The sequence below is a fragment of the Oryx dammah genome, unplaced genomic scaffold (assembly GCF_014754425.2).
Source record: "Oryx dammah isolate SB20612 unplaced genomic scaffold, SCBI_Odam_1.1 HiC_scaffold_21, whole genome shotgun sequence".
Classification (NCBI taxonomy): domain Eukaryota; kingdom Metazoa; phylum Chordata; class Mammalia; order Artiodactyla; family Bovidae; genus Oryx; species Oryx dammah.
In genome coordinates, this window is record NW_024070205.1 from 76,128,971 (window position 1) to 76,149,254 (window position 20,284).

The 20,284-nt window shown below is 38.6% G+C and overlaps 1 protein-coding gene across 4 annotated transcripts in view; it reads left to right on the plus strand.

Moving 5' to 3' along the window:
- The window catches only part of RBBP5 (RB binding protein 5, histone lysine methyltransferase complex subunit), a 39,325-nt gene that overhangs the window by 13,542 nt on the left and 5,499 nt on the right, over positions 1–20,284 (plus strand). For 2 of the 4 annotated variants that reach the window (XM_040262986.1, XM_040262987.1), the window contains exons 2-13: positions 2,466–2,491; positions 3,312–3,484; positions 9,314–9,454; positions 10,549–10,711; positions 11,854–11,963; positions 13,053–13,172; positions 13,261–13,414; positions 13,508–13,579; positions 14,514–14,631; positions 15,816–15,885; positions 16,253–16,482; positions 17,916–18,107. In XM_040262986.1, the coding sequence (XP_040118920.1) occupies positions 2,466–2,491; positions 3,312–3,484; positions 9,314–9,454; positions 10,549–10,711; positions 11,854–11,963; positions 13,053–13,172; positions 13,261–13,414; positions 13,508–13,579; positions 14,514–14,631; positions 15,816–15,885; positions 16,253–16,482; positions 17,916–18,107 (1,569 nt within the window). The remainder of the gene's footprint in view (positions 1–2,465; positions 2,492–3,311; positions 3,485–9,313; positions 9,455–10,548; positions 10,712–11,853; positions 11,964–13,052; positions 13,173–13,260; positions 13,415–13,507; positions 13,580–14,513; positions 14,632–15,815; positions 15,886–16,252; positions 16,483–17,915; positions 18,108–20,284) is intronic. The other 2 variants (XM_040262989.1, XM_040262988.1) reach the window with 1 other exon arrangement.

Consider the following 20,284-nt stretch of genomic DNA (forward strand, 5'->3'; position numbering starts at 1 on the left):
CAGGGGAGCCCAAGAATACTACAGTGGGTAGCCTGTCCCTTCTCCAGCGGATCTCCCTGACCCAGGAATTGAATTGGGGGGTTGCAAGGAGGAAACCATCATTTTTTAATTACACATATTTGTATTACTTACATGTATTACTTCAGTAATTTTAAAAAGGTTTTTTCAAAAAAAGCCTATCTTGATCTGGTTTCAGCTTTTCATTTCATTGTTGTCTTTAATATTTGAATGCAATCAGACTAAAGTATTAGATAAATCAAAATGATCGCCTTTCTTGGCGGGGGGCAGTTGTTCAGCTTCGTACTCGTCTTTTAGTTTTCTTAATTTTAAGGCCTGATTTCTTTTGACTAGTTTTAATGTTTTCACTGTTTAGATTTCTATTAATTTTTATAAAGGATAAAATGCAATAAAATTTATTTTCAGATATTTAAAAATCAGATGTCTTTTTTAAAAAATTGAAGTACAGTTGATTTACAACATTAGTTTCAGGTATACGACATAGTGATTCAATATTTTTATAGATTATACTCCATTTAAAGTTATTATAAAGTATTGGTTATATTGCCCATGCTGTACAATATATCCTTAGAGTTTGTTTATTTTATGCACAAGAGTTTGTACCTCTCTCCCTGTCCTCTGTCTGTCCCTCTCTCCACTGGTAACAAATGGCAGCATTTTATTCTTTTTTATGCCTGCTGCTGCTGCTAAGTCACTTCAGTCGTGTCCGACTCTGTGCGACCCCATAGACGGCAGCCCACCAGGCTCCCCCGTCCCTGGGATTCTCCAGACAAGAACACTAGAGTGGGTTGCCATTTCCTTCTCCAATGCATGAAAGTGAAAAGTGAAAGTGAAGTTTTTATGCCTGAGAAATATATTATTTGTTATATGTATATGTATACACATAAACACACACATACATATATATGCACACTTTCTATAGCTTCTTTACACCTCATCTGTTGATGGGCAGATAGGTTGCTTCTGTTATCTTGGCTTTTATAAATAATGCTGCTGTGAACATTAGGTTGCATGAATCTTTTTGAGGTAATGTTTTCATTTTCTTCAAATATATACTCAGGAGTGAAATTGCTGGATCATATGGTCAAAAACTAAAAACAGTAGTCTTTTTTTTTTAATGGAATCTTATTTGGATATCCTAAATGTAAACAGCTTTATTGGAGCTGTAGTTCTAAGAGTATAGTTTAAATATCACTGTAATAAAATATTTAGGTAATAACATAAGTAAATATTGATAAAGATGTTGCTGCATTAAACAAACTTCTGACAAGCAGGCAGTATCATCATACTGTAGCTCAAAATGTTACTCAGTTCAGTTTATTCAGTTCAGTTCAGTCACTCAGTCAACGTCCGGCTCTTTGCGACCCCATGGACCGCAGCACGTCAGGCCTCCCCGTCCATCACCAACTCCCAGGGTTTACTCAGACTTATGTCCATTGAGTCTGTGATGCCATCCAACCATCCTCTGTCGTCCCCTTCTCCTCCCACCTTCAATCTTTCCCAGTATCAAGGTCTTTTCAAATGAGTCAGCTCTTCGCATCAGGTGTCCAAAGTATTGGAGTTTCAGCTTCAGCATCAGTCCTTCCAGTGAATATTCAGGGTTGATTTCCTTTAGGACTGACAAGTTAGATCTTGTTTGAGTCCAAGGGACTCTCAAGGGTCTTCTCCAGCACCACAGTTCAAAAGCATCAGTTCTTTGACACTCAGCTCTCTTTTTAGTGCAGCTCTCACATCCTTTCATGACTACTGGAAAAACCACAGCAAGTGTAATTTTGGCATTTACACATGAATAATAGTTTTTTTAAAAATTTACACTAATGTATAAATGCAGACATTCAGAGATGTGTGTTACAAAATGTTATTTGCTGAAGAAATTAATATAGAAAATTTTGCGTTTAACCAACTACCAAATTATGTTATAGCCTAAGTGCTATTGTTTGGACTGGGGATGAATCCTGTTGGTTGACTGCTGTTAGTGAAGGGTTTAAGAGAGTAGTTGGGATTTAAGATAACTTGACTGACTGATTTGAACTGAGTTTGTTATACAAAAATAACTGTAAAACACACCGTTACATGTTTACATTAAAAACATTTTAATGAAAAATAACTATTTTCAAACAAAAAATATTCAGTGAGAAGAGAGGTATTGTTTTGCATTTTTACAAACCTGTTTAATGTTTGCCCAGATAGAAGTTGTCTGGATTCTGTATTCACAGTGTTTCACAGCTTGAATAGCATAGTAGAACTTATCTGTAAACTTATGAGATAATGAGAGTAAAAAGGCAAGTGCCATGTTGGTGTGATAATGAAAATCAGTGTGACCTCAGGGAGTCCCTGCACAAGCCCCAGGCCCCCACCCACACTTTGCAGGCCACTCTGTACACGGTGAGCTGTAGGATTCCTGGTATGTTGCACATGTTCCATCAACTCTCTTTGTTTTGTTGCAGAGTCCTTTGGGCAGAATTATCCAGAGGTAAGAGTATAATATTGTGGTTTTAGAAACATGGTAACTCGCTAGCTTTTATGTTTGAGTAGAGTGAAGACTACATTTTCATCTTTTTTTTCTTTGATAATAGAAGCATTAAGTGTGATGATCTTTTGCTATAGAAATAACTAAAGTTTAATTTTGAACAGGGTGGAAAGTAGACAGTCCATATTGGTTGGAAATCTCAATGTTGTAAATCTTATAGTTCATTTCCCTTTAAATTTAAAAAAGACTTTGATTAAAGCATTTTTCACAAACCGTACTGTCACCTGTATGAAAATGTGGTTTTTTGTGTGTTTTTATAGTTTTGATCAGTGTTTTTACATAATAATAATATGTCTACTGTAAGTGTGCTTTACTTTTTAAAATGTAAAAATATTTTGTAATGCTTGGAGTTTTTAAATGGCTTGATATTAATATAAATTTATTTGATTTTCCTAGGGGTTTTGTTTTATTAATAGATTATCTTTCTTGGAATAAATTTCAAGAACTATGATTGCTTGATCAATAAGATAACTCTTAGTGAATCCTGGTTTATTTTGCCTAATTGCCTTCTGGAGATTTGTATAAAGTCATAGTAGTAATATAAAGGATTGGTCACATCTGTCTCTAAAAATTCTCTTTTAGTTTTTGTAAGTATTTCTTCATTTTGGTTAGTTTAATAAATAAAAGAACACACATAGATTATTTTGGTATGTATCATAGTTTAAATTCAAAAGAAGTATCATTGATGTTAGAGAAACTTTTAAGAAATGATTTGGATATCTGGGAATTACTGTCTATTTCTTACCTTCGTTTTAATTTTTAGGAAGCTGATGGAACTTTGGATTGTATCAGCATGGCCCTGACTTGCACCTTTAACAGGTGGGGCACACTGCTTGCAGTTGGCTGTAATGATGGTCGAATCGTCATCTGGGACTTCTTGACAAGAGGCATTGCTAAAATAATTAGTGCACACATTCATCCAGTCTGTTCTTTATGGTAAGGAGTTTTAAAGTTTAATGTATTAAATATGAATTAAATTGGGATGAATTGTAACTGTATAACTGCCAGTCTCATTAGATTAAATTTTAATATTTAAAGTTCCGAGTATTTTTCCATTAGTAACATAATTTCTCATAGCTTGTAGAAAGGTTGAACTCATGCTGATGTTGAGCACTTTTGTGGGGAGAAATTCATTGTAATATGGATCAGTGTCAGGCTTTGTCTGAGAATACTGCAGTACTGAAATGAGACATTTGTAGATTGCAGCTGTAGTCTTACTTGTGATACTAACCTTTTTATTTAGAATAGAAATGTCTTGGTTAGGAGGGAAGCTTGAAAGTTCAGGTGTCCAGCTTTGTCCTGTTCTTGAATTACAGCAGTTGTAGTGATCACAAACATGCCTGTTCCTTCATTGAATTGTAGTTATTAAGGCTTTCTATCAAAAATATTGAGCTGAAATCTGGTATTAAATAAATTCCCTTTGATTCTATACTTATTCTCAGGGACTATTTCTTTCCGAAAATTTTATTTGGGGGCAACAGTTCTTTTAAATGAGCTTGGGATCAAAAACACCTTATCTGGTCTAGATTTATTAAGCTAACATACTTCCTTTGGCATAAATATAAGCAGCAGTGGTATTATAAAGCACTGGTTTGGGAGGAGGCATGAATCCCAGTCTGGTATTGGCCACTAATGAACTAGCAGCTTTGGCCAGAACTTTTCTCTAAAATGTAAAATGAGAGAACTGGCCTGTATAATTTCTTAAGCCCTTTCTAGTTCTTTTGCATTTTATTTCTTTTTTATTATTGTGCTTTTGCAATAAAGATTTAAGTAGATACGTACATTTTTATCAGCTTTATTAAGATATGTATAATTCACATGCTGTAACATCCACCCAACTAAAATGTACATTTCACTTTTTCATATTTTCAGAGTTGTGCAGCTATCATCACAATCTAATTTTAGAAGTGCTGCCACTTAAATTATTCATATTTTTTATTATAATATTTAGAAAATTAAAGAAAATACAGATGCAATACAAAGGAGAAAGACTTATCTTCCATAGTCTTACCACCCAGATATAACTACTACAAATATTTTGATTTGTTACTATATATTTTTTAAAAGCAAAGTTTGTGTGCCATGTTTTATATTTTGCTTTTTTCCTCATTAACACCAGACGTTTTCCTGCTTGTGTAGCCTTTAAAAACTTTTTTTAATGGCTGTGTATCTTCTGGTAGATAAACCATAATTTGCTTAATCATTTTTTGTTTCTCTGCTATGTAGTGTTTTGTCAGTGTCTTTGCACATAAAAGTTTTTCTCTCATACGGTCGTTTCTTCAGCAAACAATGAATGTGAATTATGTACCAGATATTGTTTTAAGCATTTAGGGTAAAAGTTAGGGTTTGCGGGAGACAGAAACAAGTACTAAAGGTTTGTAGGTCCTACATAAGAACTACGTTTGAAATTTAGTGGAGGCAAAGGTGCAAAGGAGGAAATAATCAGTTGTATTGGAGAAGAATAGTGGTCAGAAAAGGCTTCAAAGATAAGGTGATTTCTAACCTCAGACTTGTAAGATGAGTGGGTGTTTCCCAGTTGTACTCCAAGCAGACAGCTCTACACAGACAAAAGCATGCCAGCTGGGTACGAGCATGGTAACAGGAGGAACCGCGGTGGTTCAGGTTCGCTGGATCGTGCTGTGGAAGGTGTGGTGGCGCAGCTGCCAAGGGAGCCGCGCTCCGAGCAGCCCATAAGTCTTACCCTGGTGGTGCTGTGCAGCCGTTAAAGCTCTGTCGGAAGAAAGGTGACACGACGTGCTTTTCATTTTAGAAGGATCTCTAGAGCAGCAGGTGGGAAGGAAGATGGCAAACGAAAATAGGAGTGCAGTGGTCTGGGTTAGAGAGGACGAGGATGGATGCAGCAGGAATGTAGCTGAATGGTACAGATGTGAGAGATGGTAGAAAGTAGAGGGCATAGGCGTTGATGAGATAAGGGGTGTGAGTGAAGTAGAGAAGGTAAGCTGATGACCCGTAGGTTTCCTGCTGGGATGGAGGTGTTAGCGTAGGATTTGAGGGAAATGCAGTGAGTCAGAGTTCTGTGTCTCCTGTTGCACTTTACTGCACACGGTGGTTTCATGAGTATCTGCCCTGGAATGTGGTAAGGGGTGTGGATATGTGCACCTTGTCTGCCATTTCCTGCTGTATTCCCAGCTTCTAGCTTTATGCCTGGCATACAGTGGACGCATGGGTACTTGTTTGGTGAGTGGGGTATCTTAGTGAAGATTTTTTGTCACAAGACTTGATTATTAAGAGCTTTAAACCATTCAAACAATATATGAGTATATAGAGTAAAAAAATGAAAGCCCCTTGTCTTCTCCTTGAGGTTTCCACAGGCAAGAATACTGGAGTGGGTTGCCACACTGTCCTCCAGGGCGTCTTCCCAGCCCAGGAATCAAACCCAGGTGTCCTGCACTGCAGGCAGATTCTTTACCATCTGAGCCCCCGAGGAAGTCCAAATTAGAGAATGAAATGTATCTTTTATCTGTAAGATCTCTGTATCTCTCACATATATAAAAAATATACATACACAAGTAAATGTGTATTTTTTTTAATGGAAACATTGTTTTATAGCTTCCTCTTCCACTTACTATATGGTAGATGTTTTTCTGTGTTGATACATATGTGTGTGTGTACATATGTATAGTGTTACTTGGTATGTGTGCATCGTAACTGTTCCCTGGTTTTTGTTAAATATATTGATACATGAGAGTTACGGTCAGTAATTGTACACATTTTGCATTTTTCTTTGATCCAGCATCATTTAGAATATGACTTTATGTATTAATTGTTGTATAATATTTGAACATATTAAGGACTAGGGAAATTTCACCAAGAGGAGTTTTGGATAGGTACAATAGCTGTCTTCAGCTATTAAAGAACTGACGTATGCAACACAGAAAAACTGACCGAAGGAGAAGCAGCAGGATTTGTAGATAGTGAGTGGAATTTATGGGGAAACAAATGTTAGCTTAGAATAGAGAAGAGCTCCCAAGCAGAGTGCCTGTGGATGGGGTGGACTGCCCAGGGAAGAACTTACCAGTGGGACTGGCCCTTCTTGGGCTTGCTGTCTCTTCGTACAGTCGCTGCAGAAGATATTCAAGCACTGGATAGGGGCCACTGGATAGGTAGAAAAAATGATCTTTAAGAGTCCAAGACCTATCTGTCTTTTGGAAAGAAACAGTATTGTCAGATGTGAGAAAGTATGAGAATCCCTCGTTCTTGAACTTATGGAATTTGGAACTGAAGAATGTGTTGTTAATTCCCTCTATTATAACAGAAATACAAGCCTGCTGTAAAACAAAAGTTAGTAAACTGCGGAGGGTCTAAAGGGACAGTGGAGCCATCCTAGCATTCTGTTCTGTGGTGAGATTGTCCTGCAGTGCTGGAAGCGCGGCAGAAGCGGGCCCTTGTTTCTTCCCTTTCCCGGTTTCCCAGCTTTCTCCCATTCCCAGTGTACTTCCATTCTTTTGGTTTGTTTCTCTTGATATTTGTCTTAATATTTTAAAGTACTTATGCATATTCTTAGTTTAATTTTGAGAACTTACTCATGACTTCTTACTACAGTGTATGTGAGTCTTGGCTCACCCTCTTAGCCTCTCTTCACCCGGCCTTTTTGTTATCAACCCTCAAGTTATAGCGTTTGTAGGCACCTTCCTTTTTAGGTTCACGTTCCCCAGAAAGGTCCTCTTGTTGACTGGGAGTGTTGAGGTGGTGGGAGAGGCGCCTGAGCCCTTTGTGTGCAGACTTGAGCTCAGTCCCACCACACGCACTTCCTCAGCTTACTCCTGCCTTTCTCTGCATTGAGTGTCAGGTCTGGGAATACATTTATCTTGTCTCTGATATAAGTAGTGGTTTTTGAGCACTTGTTGGCCTAAGAGTTTTATGTGCATTAACTTTAATTCTCTCGTCTGCAGATACTGTTATTATTTCCATGTTATAAATGAGAAAGTTGAAGTTCAGAAAGATTATATAACTTGCCCAAGACTACACAGCTAGAAGGTCATAATGTCTAGGCTCGAGTATAAATCTGACTTGAGCCTATGTTCTTAACCATGGAACTATGTTGCCTCCTATAAGTTCCTAAGTAGCAAATCCTATTCATTGCAAAATTTGAATAAAGACTCATTTAGGGTTTCTTTTTCTGTTTGTTTGTTCTGTTTTTTGTTTCTCTGTTTTCTTTCTTTCTTTTTTTTTTGGCTTTCTGTAGGTTACTGACCTATTTTTAGAATTTCATCTTGACTTATCTGTATTATTTTTGAGTTTATTTCTTTGTATAGCTTGTATAGCTTTTTAATGGTTGCTAGATATTACATTATATATACATAACTTATCACAGTCTACTCACGTTGATGTTTTACTAGTTGAAATATAGAAACTTTCCCTTTACCTCTCTTTCCCTTCCTTGTTTACAGTATAATTGTCTTAAACATTTCCTCTATGTATATTGATATCTACCTAAGATACCGTTAGGATTTTTGTTTCAAACATCAGACCTTGAGAAAAGATATTTCTTTTCTCAAGAAATACTTCTTGATCCAGAAATATTTCTGGATTTCTTTGAATTCATCTTCTTTGAGGTTTGCTTAGCTCCTTGAATCTGTATATTTTATATATTGTCAAATTTGAAAAAATTTCAGTCATTATTTCTTCAGATACTTTGAAGCCTTACTCTGTTTTCTCCTTCCAGAACTCTGATGCCATGGATATTAGATATTAGGTCTTTTGTTATAGTCCCACAGGTCCCAGAGGCTCTGTTCATTTTTTTCATGGCATTTTTTCCCATTTTGTTGAGATTCCCCAGTATATTCTGTCTTCCAGTTTACTGATTCTTTCCTCTTTTCCACTGGCTGCTGAACCCATCTTTTGAGTTTTTTTTTTTTTAATTTCAGTTTTTATATTTTTCAGTTCTGAGATTCCCATTTGGTCATCTTCTGTTTCTTTGCTGAGATTTCTTTTTCCCCCATTTGTTCCAAGCATGTTTGTAATTGCTTGATGAAGCATTTTAATGATGGCTGCATTGAAATGTTTGTCAGGTTCTAATACCTGTGTTATCTCTATGGTAGTGTCTGTTGCTTGTCCTTTGACTCTCCGGGAGGGTGTATGCCCACTGTGGGTGCCCATTGACGCTGCTCGGTTGTTGACATCTCCATCACTTGGTCCAGGATATATGAGGCAAAAAGAAAACCTAAGGATCTCACTGCTGTGTTGTTCCTCAGATCCTACAGTACCTAGCCAGTCTGGCTCTTCTTTACTTTTTAGTTTTCTGTATAATGTCCAGGATGTTTAACTATACTTAGCAGGAGGAATTGATTTCTTTCTTAATTCTTATAAATAACAGATACCTATCTGTATGGTTTAGTTTATACTATGATGGTGCTACTGCAGGGCCAAATTCAGAAAATTCAACTACTCCTCCTCCTGCCTTCAAGGGGAAGAAAAGCTGTTTTTGTTAAATCAACACTTAAGGGCCTGCTGATTTTTATATTCTTCTAAAATGTTTGAGTCTGTTTTTTCACTGAGCCACTTGAATTGTTATCTCAAGACCTTCTATTGCTAGATACGAAGATGTCATGAAAACATTCTTATTTATTGCTTAGTGTTAGGAAAGCTTAAGCAGATTTGACTATATGTTTAAAAAATGAAGAAGAAACATTGGTGACCCATACAGTTAGGGCAATAAGTGTGACTCATGCATTTTTATCTGTAAGGGTGATATGGTATTTTTAACTTAGAATATGTGCTAAGTTACCCTTTTTCCCTTCTCAGCTGGAGTCGAGATGGTCATAAGCTCGTGAGCGCTTCCACTGATAACATAGTGTCACAGTGGGATGTCCTTTCAGGCGACTGCGACCAGAGGTTTCGATTCCCTTCACCCATCTTAAAAGTCCAGTATCATCCGCGAGATCAGTATGTTTAATCTGAGCTATTCTTTCCTGGGGTGGGTCTGATTCTGTCTAAATTATCTCTAAGCTCATGGTGATTTCAGTTTAAGGTTTCAGGAGGCAAAAGCATGCGTCTCTTCAAACCTCTTCTACATGAATGAATTTTTCTGTCTCGGTTGGTTCTGAATAGATTTTAAAGATACTGTTGTAGTAGTTTACAATTAAAAACTGTCCTGTAATAATTAAAACTTTGAAATGGGCAAAGACAGAAATAAGTATAATAACTGTTCTTGACCTAGGGTTTTCTCCCAATTATTTGAATTTCTTTAGTACCAGAAACAGTTCATTATGAAAACTACATTTAAGGAACTTCCCTGGAAATCCAGTGGCGAGTACTGTGCCCTCCCAATGCCAGGGGTCCTGGGTTCGGGGAGCTGGATCCCATATGCAGCAGCTAAGACCCAGCACAGCCAAATAAATAAAATATTTTTAAAAACTATATTTATGTAGCTGCTGCTGCTGCTGAGTCGCTTCAGTCATGTCCTACTCTTCACGACCCCATGGACTGCAGTCTACCAGGGCCCTCCATCCATGGGATTTTCCAGGCAAGAGTACTGGAGTGGGTTGCCATTGCCTTCTCCTGTTTATGTAGTTACCCACCATTCAGTTACTGAGATACAGCTATTTTTCATTTCTCTAGGTTCTCTTTTAGTTAAGTTTTCATTAAGTTCAAAGCTTATTATATAGTGCTTCATAGCTCACAAAGCACTTACTAGCTCACAAAGCATTTGTCTATGTTAGGTGTACACAAATACGTATTTTTACATAGTTTTAACTGATGTTTTGCTTTTTCATTTTCATACAGTTTTACCAGTTTGCTACATCTTCATATTTATTTTTAATGATTACATTTTGTTTTGTCAAGGTAGGATCCCATAACTTTACTCAGTCATTTCCCTATTATTAGAAATTTAGAGTTTAGTCTTTTTCAACTATTTTAAATATCCTTGGGCTGGATAGGTTGATGAGGGTAGTGGATAGGAATTAGGGAAAAAGGGCAGAGAGTCAGCTTTCTGATACCATAGCAACTGCCAATGTGCTATTCATATTTTTAAACAGGAACAAGGTTCTCGTGTGTCCCATGAAATCTGCTCCTGTCATGTTGACCCTTTCAGATTCCAAACATGTCGTTCTGCCCGTAGACGATGACTCCGATTTGAACGTGGTTGCATCTTTTGATAGGCGAGGAGAATATATCTATACAGGAAATGCAAAAGGCAAGGTAAGCCTGGAAGCTTAGGAGCTGGTGAAATAAGTAAGCATCCGTCATCCTGTGTGTTGGCTCGTTTCGTGTTTACTTGTTCTCTTTTCTTTGACATTTCTTTTATCCCTGGACTGAGTGTGCTTCCTGCTGCCAGTGGCAAATACAGCCTGTTCTCACATGCCTTAATAATTTCTGTTCTTTGGAATTAGGGTGGTGAGAGAGTATTTGATCTAGAAGAGGATGGAGGGACTTTACTGGATGCTAGTAATAAAGGGCCATTACTAAATTATAAAATTTAAAAGTCATCACTGGAAATTGTTAACAAGATGTCTGATATCTTGGTCTGAAAATATTGTATAATTTAGGCCACTTTAATCTGTTGTTTTGTGTAGTAAGAAGTTAGGTTTAAAAAAAGGTTAAGTAAGTTTTGGGATCCTTTTCAAACTTTTTAGAGTTTGAGTTCCACTGCATTTTTATTTTTATTTTTTTTTCCTTTTTGACTGGGTCGTATCGGTAAGTATGGCTACTTAAGAGAGTGGCAGTGTTTTGGGTATTTTTGTGGTAAAGTGCACTTACATTTTATTGTCTTAACCATTCTTAAGCGTGCAGCTCAGGAGTATAAAGTACGTTGATATTGTGCAGTCATCACCATCATTTATCTCCACAGCTCTTTCCATCTCGCACTTACCTTGTGCTTATTAAATGACTTGCTATTCCTTACTCCCTTTCAGCCCCTGGAAACCATCATTCTGCTTTCTATGTCTATGAATTTGGAACTCACCCAGTATTTTTTGTGTGTGACTGGCTTATTTCACTTGGCATAGTGTCCTTAAAGATTCGTTCATGTTGTAGCACATGTCGTCAAAATTTCTTTCCTTTTCAAATCCAAGTAATATTCCGTTGTATGTATATGTCACGTTCTGTTTATCTGTTGATGGATGCTTGGGTTGCTTCCACTTTGTGTCTCTTGTGGATAATGTTAAACACCATCTTTTAAACATAGGTTAAGACATTGTCTTTAATTGAAGAGGTAAAGGCAAGTTGAATAGAGATACTTAGGTTTTCACCCAGTCTTTGCCCAGTTTTAAAAACAGAAGCCATATCTAATTACTGTAAATTGTCAGAATACTTACTTAACTTTTTTCTCTGTTAAACTTTAGATTTTGGTCCTAAAAACTGATTCTCAGGATCTCGTTGCTTCCTTCAGAGTAACAACTGGGACAAGCAACACCACAGCCATTAAGTCGATAGAGTTTGCCCGGAAGGGGAGGTGAGTGGGGCCTGTCTCTTTAGAGACAGTTCTAAAAGTGCGCAGAGTGCAAAAATACATTGAGAGTCACAGTTTTTGTGTACATTATACTTACATTTTTTAAGAGTTTATTTAAAAAATATTTATAGAAACTGTTACTGTCTGGTTCTTAAGTTTATAAATTTTACTGCATTGAGCCAACAGTCACATCTTACCAGAGGTTCCCAGGTAAACATCCTTTACAGAAAAGGTTCACATCCTTTACAGAAAAGACGTCTGAGTGGTCTGTGCATAGAACCAAAATGCCTGGCACATGGTAAGAACTGGGCAGAGATGAACTATTTATTATGTTGTAATCAGAATGATACCACAGAATTCACATAATAATTGAATATGCAGTTTACTTACGTGAAACTTACTTATCCTCTTTCTTTCAGATGTTTTTCTAGTAAGTTTCGTTACCTAACTAGAAGTAGATATCAACAGAAACAAGAAGAAAATAGGTTGTCAATAAGAGAAGTTGTCAGTAAGAGAAGTGATGGTCACTTTAGTTTGTATAGCAATCACCGTTCACACTTAGAAGACATTCATGTTCAATTTCTCTTGAATTCATAAAAAGTTAGTGAAGTCTGTAAGGAAGTGGTAAAATAAGTTGTATTTTAGACAGATTTCCAACACTTCTAATGTTAACAATTTGGGCAATCCAAATGATATATTAATTAACTCATTAAGAAGAATATATTGTACTGTAACTAAAACAAGCCAGAGAAATGAAGTATTTATATATATTTAACTGTAAGCTTGTAAATTTGGGAAGCTGGTTTCAATATATAGGTTTTGGATTTTAGTCAGATACTGGTACATATAGGGTTCAGTGATTACACAGGAAGTACCTGATATAAAGCATTTTCTCACTTGAGGTTATATTTTAGCTTGAAAGGTGACAAGTAGATACATAAGTAGTCTAGTCCATTACTTAGATTTTCACTCATTCTCCTCCTTATTTGTTAGCTGTCTTGTGGTGGTCTTCTTAGTAACTGGTAGTCATGGAAAATGTTAACAGGAACAGGTTTCTAACCTCTGGTGTTGATATTTTTATCATTTCTGTAGTTGCTTTCTAATTAACACAGCAGATCGAATAATCAGAGTTTATGATGGCAGAGAAATCTTAACCTGTGGCCGAGACGGAGAGCCTGAACCCATGCAGAAATTGCAAGACTTGGTGAATAGGTGCGTGCCCTAACCCGAATGAACGCATGCTCGTTCGTTGCCTGGCTTTCCGGTTCTGGTTCTCCTTGGGCACTTTCTTTGTCCGTAGGACCCCATGGAAGAAATGTTGTTTCTCTGGGGATGGGGAGTACATCGTGGCAGGGTCAGCCCGGCAGCATGCCCTGTACATCTGGGAGAAGAGCATTGGCAACCTGGTGAAGATTCTCCATGGGACCAGAGGCGAGCTCCTCCTGGATGTAGCTGTAAGTAGGATGGGAGGTTGCTGCTGTTACATAACACAGAAAATCTTGGATTCATTCTTAGAACTGACTTTTCTTTGCTTCATTAAAATTTAGTGGCATCCTGTTCGACCCATCATAGCGTCCATTTCTAGTGGAGTGGTATCTATCTGGGCACAAAATCAAGTAGTAAGTATTTTTCTGGTTTAACTGCTTTGAAACTAGATACTCTTTATATATCAATGACCCTTGCAAATAGTAAGACAAAAGTTACTTAATTGACTTGCTTTTCCACATGATTCTTCTAACCTGATTAAATGGTTCTGTGCATCTAGTTTTACTTTACTAGGAGGGTCTCGGTCCAAAGCCAGTTTACTAGCTCTGTTTTCAGGGAGAAAGTCTAGGGTACTTCCTGGTATATTTTTCTGTTGCTTATCTGAGATAGAGCTTTCTTGTGCGTTCTATTTTCAGCTCAGTTAGATTCTGTTTTGCATTTGGTTTTATTTTGAAAACTTTAATTATATTTTTAATCCGTGTAGTCATAAGAAAACTTAACATTTTAACTCAGAATTACATCTTTGAAAGATTAAGGATGTCCCTAGTGGTCCAGTGATTAAGAATCCACCTGCTAATGCAGGGGCCACCGATTCGATCCCTGGTCCGGGAAGATCCCCCATGCTGTGGGACAGCTAAGCCGCTGTGCCACAACTCTGAGCCCGAGCTCTAGAGCCAGTGCTCCGCAACAGGAGAAGCCAGTACGCTGCGAAGGCCACGCACAGCAGGGAAGAGGAGCCCCCACTTGCCACAACGAGAGAAAGCCCATGTGCCGCAGTGAGGATCCGCGCAGCCAAATGAAGAAGTAAAATCATCTTTAAAATCCTTAAAAATGTTTTAAAGAAGACAGTTGTTCATGAAAGAATTGCAGTTAATAATATGGCATGTTTAAGATAGGAAATGCCTTATGATAGTAAAACCTATAGATACCTAATTTTTATTACCTGCCAAATTTGATCTCAGAAGTTTGAGTCTCTTATGCCCAGGCCTTTCATTTATGTCATTAATGTCTAGATTACATACTGTTGCTTTCTCCTATGGTTAAGTAGTGTATTTTGTTTTGGCATAGGAAAACTGGAGTGCATTTGCACCAGACTTCAAAGAATTGGATGAAAATGTAGAATACGAAGAAAGGGAATCAGAGTTTGATATTGAAGATGAAGATAAAAGTGAGCCTGAACAGACAGGTAATATTTCTCAATTGCAGATAGTATTTCCCAAAGGAAAAATGATTGTTTTAACTTAGTACTCATTCTTAATTTGTGCTGAAAATTCATTTCAGCACTTAGTCTAGTTTTTTTTTCTAAGCTTACACTTTTAATAGTGCTTTTAGAATCTTTATTTGTAAGGCATTGACTCAGCTTATATGGGCATTACTAGGGCTTGAGTAGCTCTCTAATGAGGATTTGCATACAGCACCTAGCAAAGCCACCCACACATGCTGGGTGCTGAGCTGCTGTTGGGTATTGTCATTCCTTTGTCAGTAGCATGAAGGTAAAGAGCATGGACTCGAGTCAGACTGCCTTGGACAGAGTACTTATTCTTTAAACCTGAGCTTCCTTATCTGTAAAAACTGCCTTTTACGGTTGTGGGAAATAAACAGTTTGTGTAGAGGGCTCACGATAGTGGCTAGATCATAATGAGCATTCAGATGCTCTTTTCTAAAGGATCGTGATGGTTGTTATTTTCATCTCTTGGCTTCTGAACTTCTAAATAGGAAACACCTTGAGAATAAATATCTCACTTAGCAGCAGCAGCAGTGTACAAGCACAGGGCTTTGCATCTGGCGGGCTTTGTGTGTATGAATGCGTAATATGCCCCGTTGGCACTGTCACTGACTGCTGGGCTTCTTGATGGTGCCAGGAATCAAGGAATTGGCATTGAAGTTAGTTCTCTCCAGCCTGAAGGTGCCGGTCCTCACTTAACTTGTATGCCTCAGGAGTCTTAGGAAGACTGTCAGGACTATAGGATATTTTGGATTGTATTGGTGTTATCGGATTGTGTTGCATGGAAAGCTTCCCAAACTTCTGCATAAGTTGTTTCTTCTTCCCATCTCCTTAGCACATTGCACATGCCTTTATTGTAGCACTCATGTTGTGGAACTGAAATTATCCGTTTCTGTCTGTCTCCCCAATTAGACTGCTGGGGCTTTCACAAAAAAACTGTTCCCAACTTTCTGGGGCAGTGCTGTATTCCCAGGGTCTAGCATATGGTGGAAGTTCAGCACGTATTTCCCAGACAGCGAAATTAAATGAAATGCCTGATTTTCCTCCTCTGTTTCTCCTGGATTTCAGTTTATGAAAATCGTAAGCTGCATGTAGGCAGCAGTCTTCACTTCTTCTCACAGCTCTACTGTGTTTCTGCCCTGCAGGGGCTGACGCTGCCGAGGACGAGGAAGTGGATGTCACCAGCGTGGACCCGATCGCGGCCTTCTGCAGCAGGTGAGCCGGAGGCCAGGCCTCGGTGCGCCGCCTCTTCAGTCTCTGGGTGTGCTGCTCAGTGCCCTGTTCCTCAGTCCCGTCTGCCTTCAGGCTCAAAGAGTTAACTCCCGTGACGTGCAGGAGGTCCCTTCCATTCTCCCTTGATAGAAAGTCGTAAGGAAGTGAAGTAATTAATTTTATGCCATTTATTTTTACTACTGATTTTATCATATTGTCTGATTTTCTTTTATCCATCTTGGCTTTCGTGAAAGTTTAGGTCCATACCTGTTGCTTATGGTTAGATGATTCTGCCCTAGAGGAAGGGTTCATGGTTTAAGCAACTTTCTCCTCTTTTTTCCTATCCCTTTTCTGATCCTGTTCCAAATAGTGATGAAGAACTGGAAGATTCAAAGGCTCTATTATATTTACCCATTGCCCCTGAGGTAGAAGACCCAGAAGAAAATCCTTATGGCCCCCCACCGGATGCAGTCCAAACCTCCTTGATGGACGAAGGGGCTAGTTCAGAGAAGAAGAGGCAGTCTTCAGCAGATGGGTCCCAGCCACCTAAGAAGAAACCCAAAACAACCAATATTGAGCTGCAAGGAGTACCAAATGATGGTAAGGGCTACACTGCCTCTCTCTCATATGATAGACCCGCTCTCCAGCACAACCTGTAATTTCTTTTCTGGGTGATATTCCCTTAAAGGAATTTTTCCATGAGTCTTTTTTGTAGTGTTTTACAGCTTTGTAACAATTTATCTGCTTTTATTTGTCTTTTAAAATGGGGAGATTCTGCCCTCAGTACTTAAGATAACACGCTTTAAGTCTTCTGACATCTGAGTCAGTTTGTTTAAATATCAGGCTTCCTCTCCCTCTCCTCCCAAATACTCATGAAGTGGTGGAGTATCGATACTGGTCAGACCTGGACAGTCTTAATTCTAGAAGCCTTTTTAATCACATGGTAGGGTCTGGATTCTTGCCCTGGCCTACTGAGCTCCAAAGCCCACGCACTTTGTGCTTTCATGTGCCCGTGTGTACGTGTGCATTCCTGTTCTGACTTGTGTGATAAAGTACCAGTAGGTCTTTGATCTCCCTTTTCTATTTAGAGCTGCTGCCAGTCAGTTGAGTCGCTCAGTCATGTCTGACTCTTTGCGACCCCATGAATCGCAGCACGCCAGGCCTCCCTGTCCATCACCAACTCCCAGAGTTCACCCAAACTCATGTGCATCGAGTCGGTGATGCCATCCAGCCATCTCATCCTCTGTTGTCCCCTTCTCCTCCTGCCCCCAATTCCTCCCAGCATCAGGGTCTTTTCCAGTGAGTCAACTCTTCGCATGAGGTGGCCAGAGTATTGGAGTTTCAGCCTCAGCATCAGTCCTTCCAATGAACCCCCAGAACTGGTCTCCTTTATGATGGACTGGTGGGATCTCCTTGCAGTCCAAGGGACTCTCAAGAGTCTTCTCCAACACCACAGTTCAAAAGCATCAATTCTTCGGTGCTCAGCTTTCTTCACAGTCCAGCTTTCACATCCATACGTGACCACTGGAAAAACCATAGCCTTGACTAGATGGACCTTTGTTGGCAAAGTAATATCTATGCTTTTGAATATGCTATCTAGGTTGGTCATAACTTTTCTTCCAAGGAGTAAGCGTCTTTTAATTTCATGGCTGCAGTCACCATCTGCAGTGATTTTGGAGCCCCCCCAAATAAAGTCTGACACTGTTTCCACTGTTTCCCCATCTATTTCCCATGAAATGATGGGACCAGATGCCATGATCTTAGTTTTCTGAATGTTGAGCTTTAAGAGAGCTGCTATAGTTTGGTGTGAACCATATAGGCTGTGTGTGCCTTTTGGCCAAGCAGCTATTTCTCATGTTATGGCTGCTGTTTTATAGTATTTATTATAATTAATAAACAAAACAAACTTTTCTTCCTGTGTTAGTGGACTTGGGACACAAGAGCAAAACTCTTTGCTCATGGGTAGGCAGCATGCATGTGCTTGGTTGGGGTGACGTGTGGATTCCTTTCCATGCCTATGTGTCCTTTTACAGAAGTCCATCCACTACTGGGTGTGAAGGGGGATGGCAAATCCAAGAAGAAGCAAGCAGGCCGGCCTAAAGGATCAAAAGGTAAAGAGAAAGATTCTCCATTTAAACCGAAACTCTACAAAGGGGACAGAGGTTTACCTCTGGAAGGATCAGCGAAGGGTAAAGTGCAGGCGGAGCTCAGCCAGCCCTTGACAGGTAAGGACACATTGGGAGCACTGTCTGGCTTTCTTCGTGGCCTTGCTTTGTACAGCCCCTGACTCCGTTTAACTGCAACATTTTTTCCTTCTTTCCTTCCTTTTCTCCAGTGGCAGATAATTCTCCAAGTTTTAAGCTGCTGCCAAGGGCAGCTCAACCAGATTTGGCTTCATTCAGTGGCTGTTAACCTTGGGTCTGTAACTAGGTTTCAGGGATCTGCATTCCCTTGATCCTTTTTTCCCCCCTCAAAAATTCTTTTTTAACAGCATTAACTACCTGCTACACTTGAATAATTTCTAAATGTTGATGTCTGGTCTAGCTCTCTCTTAATATTCCAAAGTCCTACTGTGCCTAACTACTTCCCAAACATCTTCCCTCCTTTTCCCCAGTGGCAGAAGATCTTTGAGTTTTAAGCTGCTGCCAAGGGCAGGCTAAATCAGATTTGGCTTAATTCAGTGGCTCTTAACCTTGGGTCTGCAACTATATTTCAGGGGCTCTCCATTCCCTTTATTTTATGTGCAAAATATTGTGTGAATATTTTTGTGGGGAAGATGCTTATACATTTCACAAGATTCCTTTAGGAATCCATGACCCCAAAAAGGGTAAGAACCCCTCGTTTAATTAATATTTTCATCTGTATTTGCTCCTATGTTTTTTGTTTTGTCTTAAAGATCCAGGCAGGTAACCAGAAATATGAGCTTCTTTATACAGCCCCTGACTGTTAAACTGTATCATCTTTTTTCTCTCTCTTCAAATTGTTCAAATCCCAGAGGTGGTGTTTTTCTCTCTCTCAGTATTTTAGAAACAATGATGGAGTTGTTAGTAGTACTGTCATATTAAGGAAGAAGATGAGGTTTTATCTAAAAAAAAAAAAAAAACAGAACAAAACAAGAGATTATCCAAAAGACAAACTTTGTAGCTTCTTAATACCTAAGCTTCTTGATACTTACCGAGTTTTTCTCACTTTTCTAGGTTTGAGGGATTTTTGTTGGAGGAGGGAGAACAGTTTCAGTTTCCTATCAAATACTTGTGAATCTAGGCTGAGGGTCTTTTGTTTGGAAAATAGTGATCAATTTAGGGTTTAATTCTGCTTAAACATTGTGGGTTTGGAAACTTTTTTTAGGCGCTGCTTTAGTTAACACGGCGGTCTCAGTTTTCTGTGGCTACGTCTATAAGTTCAGAGGCAGGACTAACAATATGTCAGTGGTTATATTTGAGGGGGTTTTCCCACCATATTAAAAATTCTAATTACGTTAATCCAAATGTGATGATATGCGCTAGAATGCAAACCAGAATTCCTTAAGCCAGTTTATCATTGTGAAAGGGAATTCTCTTCTACAGAGAAGCTGGAACAGACTCAGTGACTCATCATTTTGAGAATCCCCCCTCAAACTCACTAGGTTTTCACAGTCCTACACTGTACCACTAGAGCACTAGCGTTTCTTCCCCAGCAGCAGTATCCATGGTACTCCACTGGTCTGTCGCCTCCACATTCAGTCCATTTAGGGCCGTGTCTGCGTATTTTAAAAAATACCCTAGAACAAGTTACTTGGGTATTGCTAACGAAGACTTCAGGTCAGTAATTGACTAATGTAAATAAAAATGATCCTTCTATAACCCATTTCTTGCATAAGCTGATGCTACTACAGAAGAAACTACTTAAAGTTTAAATCAATTTCCCTGGCCCCAAAAGCTAAATTGCTTCAGGATGATTTAAAGTGTTGGCAAACATGTTGAATTAATTTAAATACTCTGACATAGTTTCCCAGCATCTTCAGAATCTGTATGTAATTAACCATTGCTCTTTTAATACTAAGTATATGGTAAATAAACCATTTAAAGTTTTTAAAAACCAGATTTTTCTTATGGCCATTAATAGTAACTAAATATTTTTGGCATTTTCCACGTTGGGCTTTTGTCAAAGGTCCCATGAAGTACTCTGTGTTTTATGGCTCAGCGTATAAGAGCACTGGTATTTTTCAACTATGCCTCAAAAACATCTAAATAACACTGAAAATCAGAATGTTGCAAAGTTAACTTAGCCCTAAATGAACGGGTTCTTTTATTCCCTTAAGTTCTCAAAATAATGCATTGAAATTTTGAGGTAGGTGTAAAATACATAGTGTTTGTACATGTCAGCATTTCAGAGCTCCTTTGGTTATCATCATCAAGGGCCT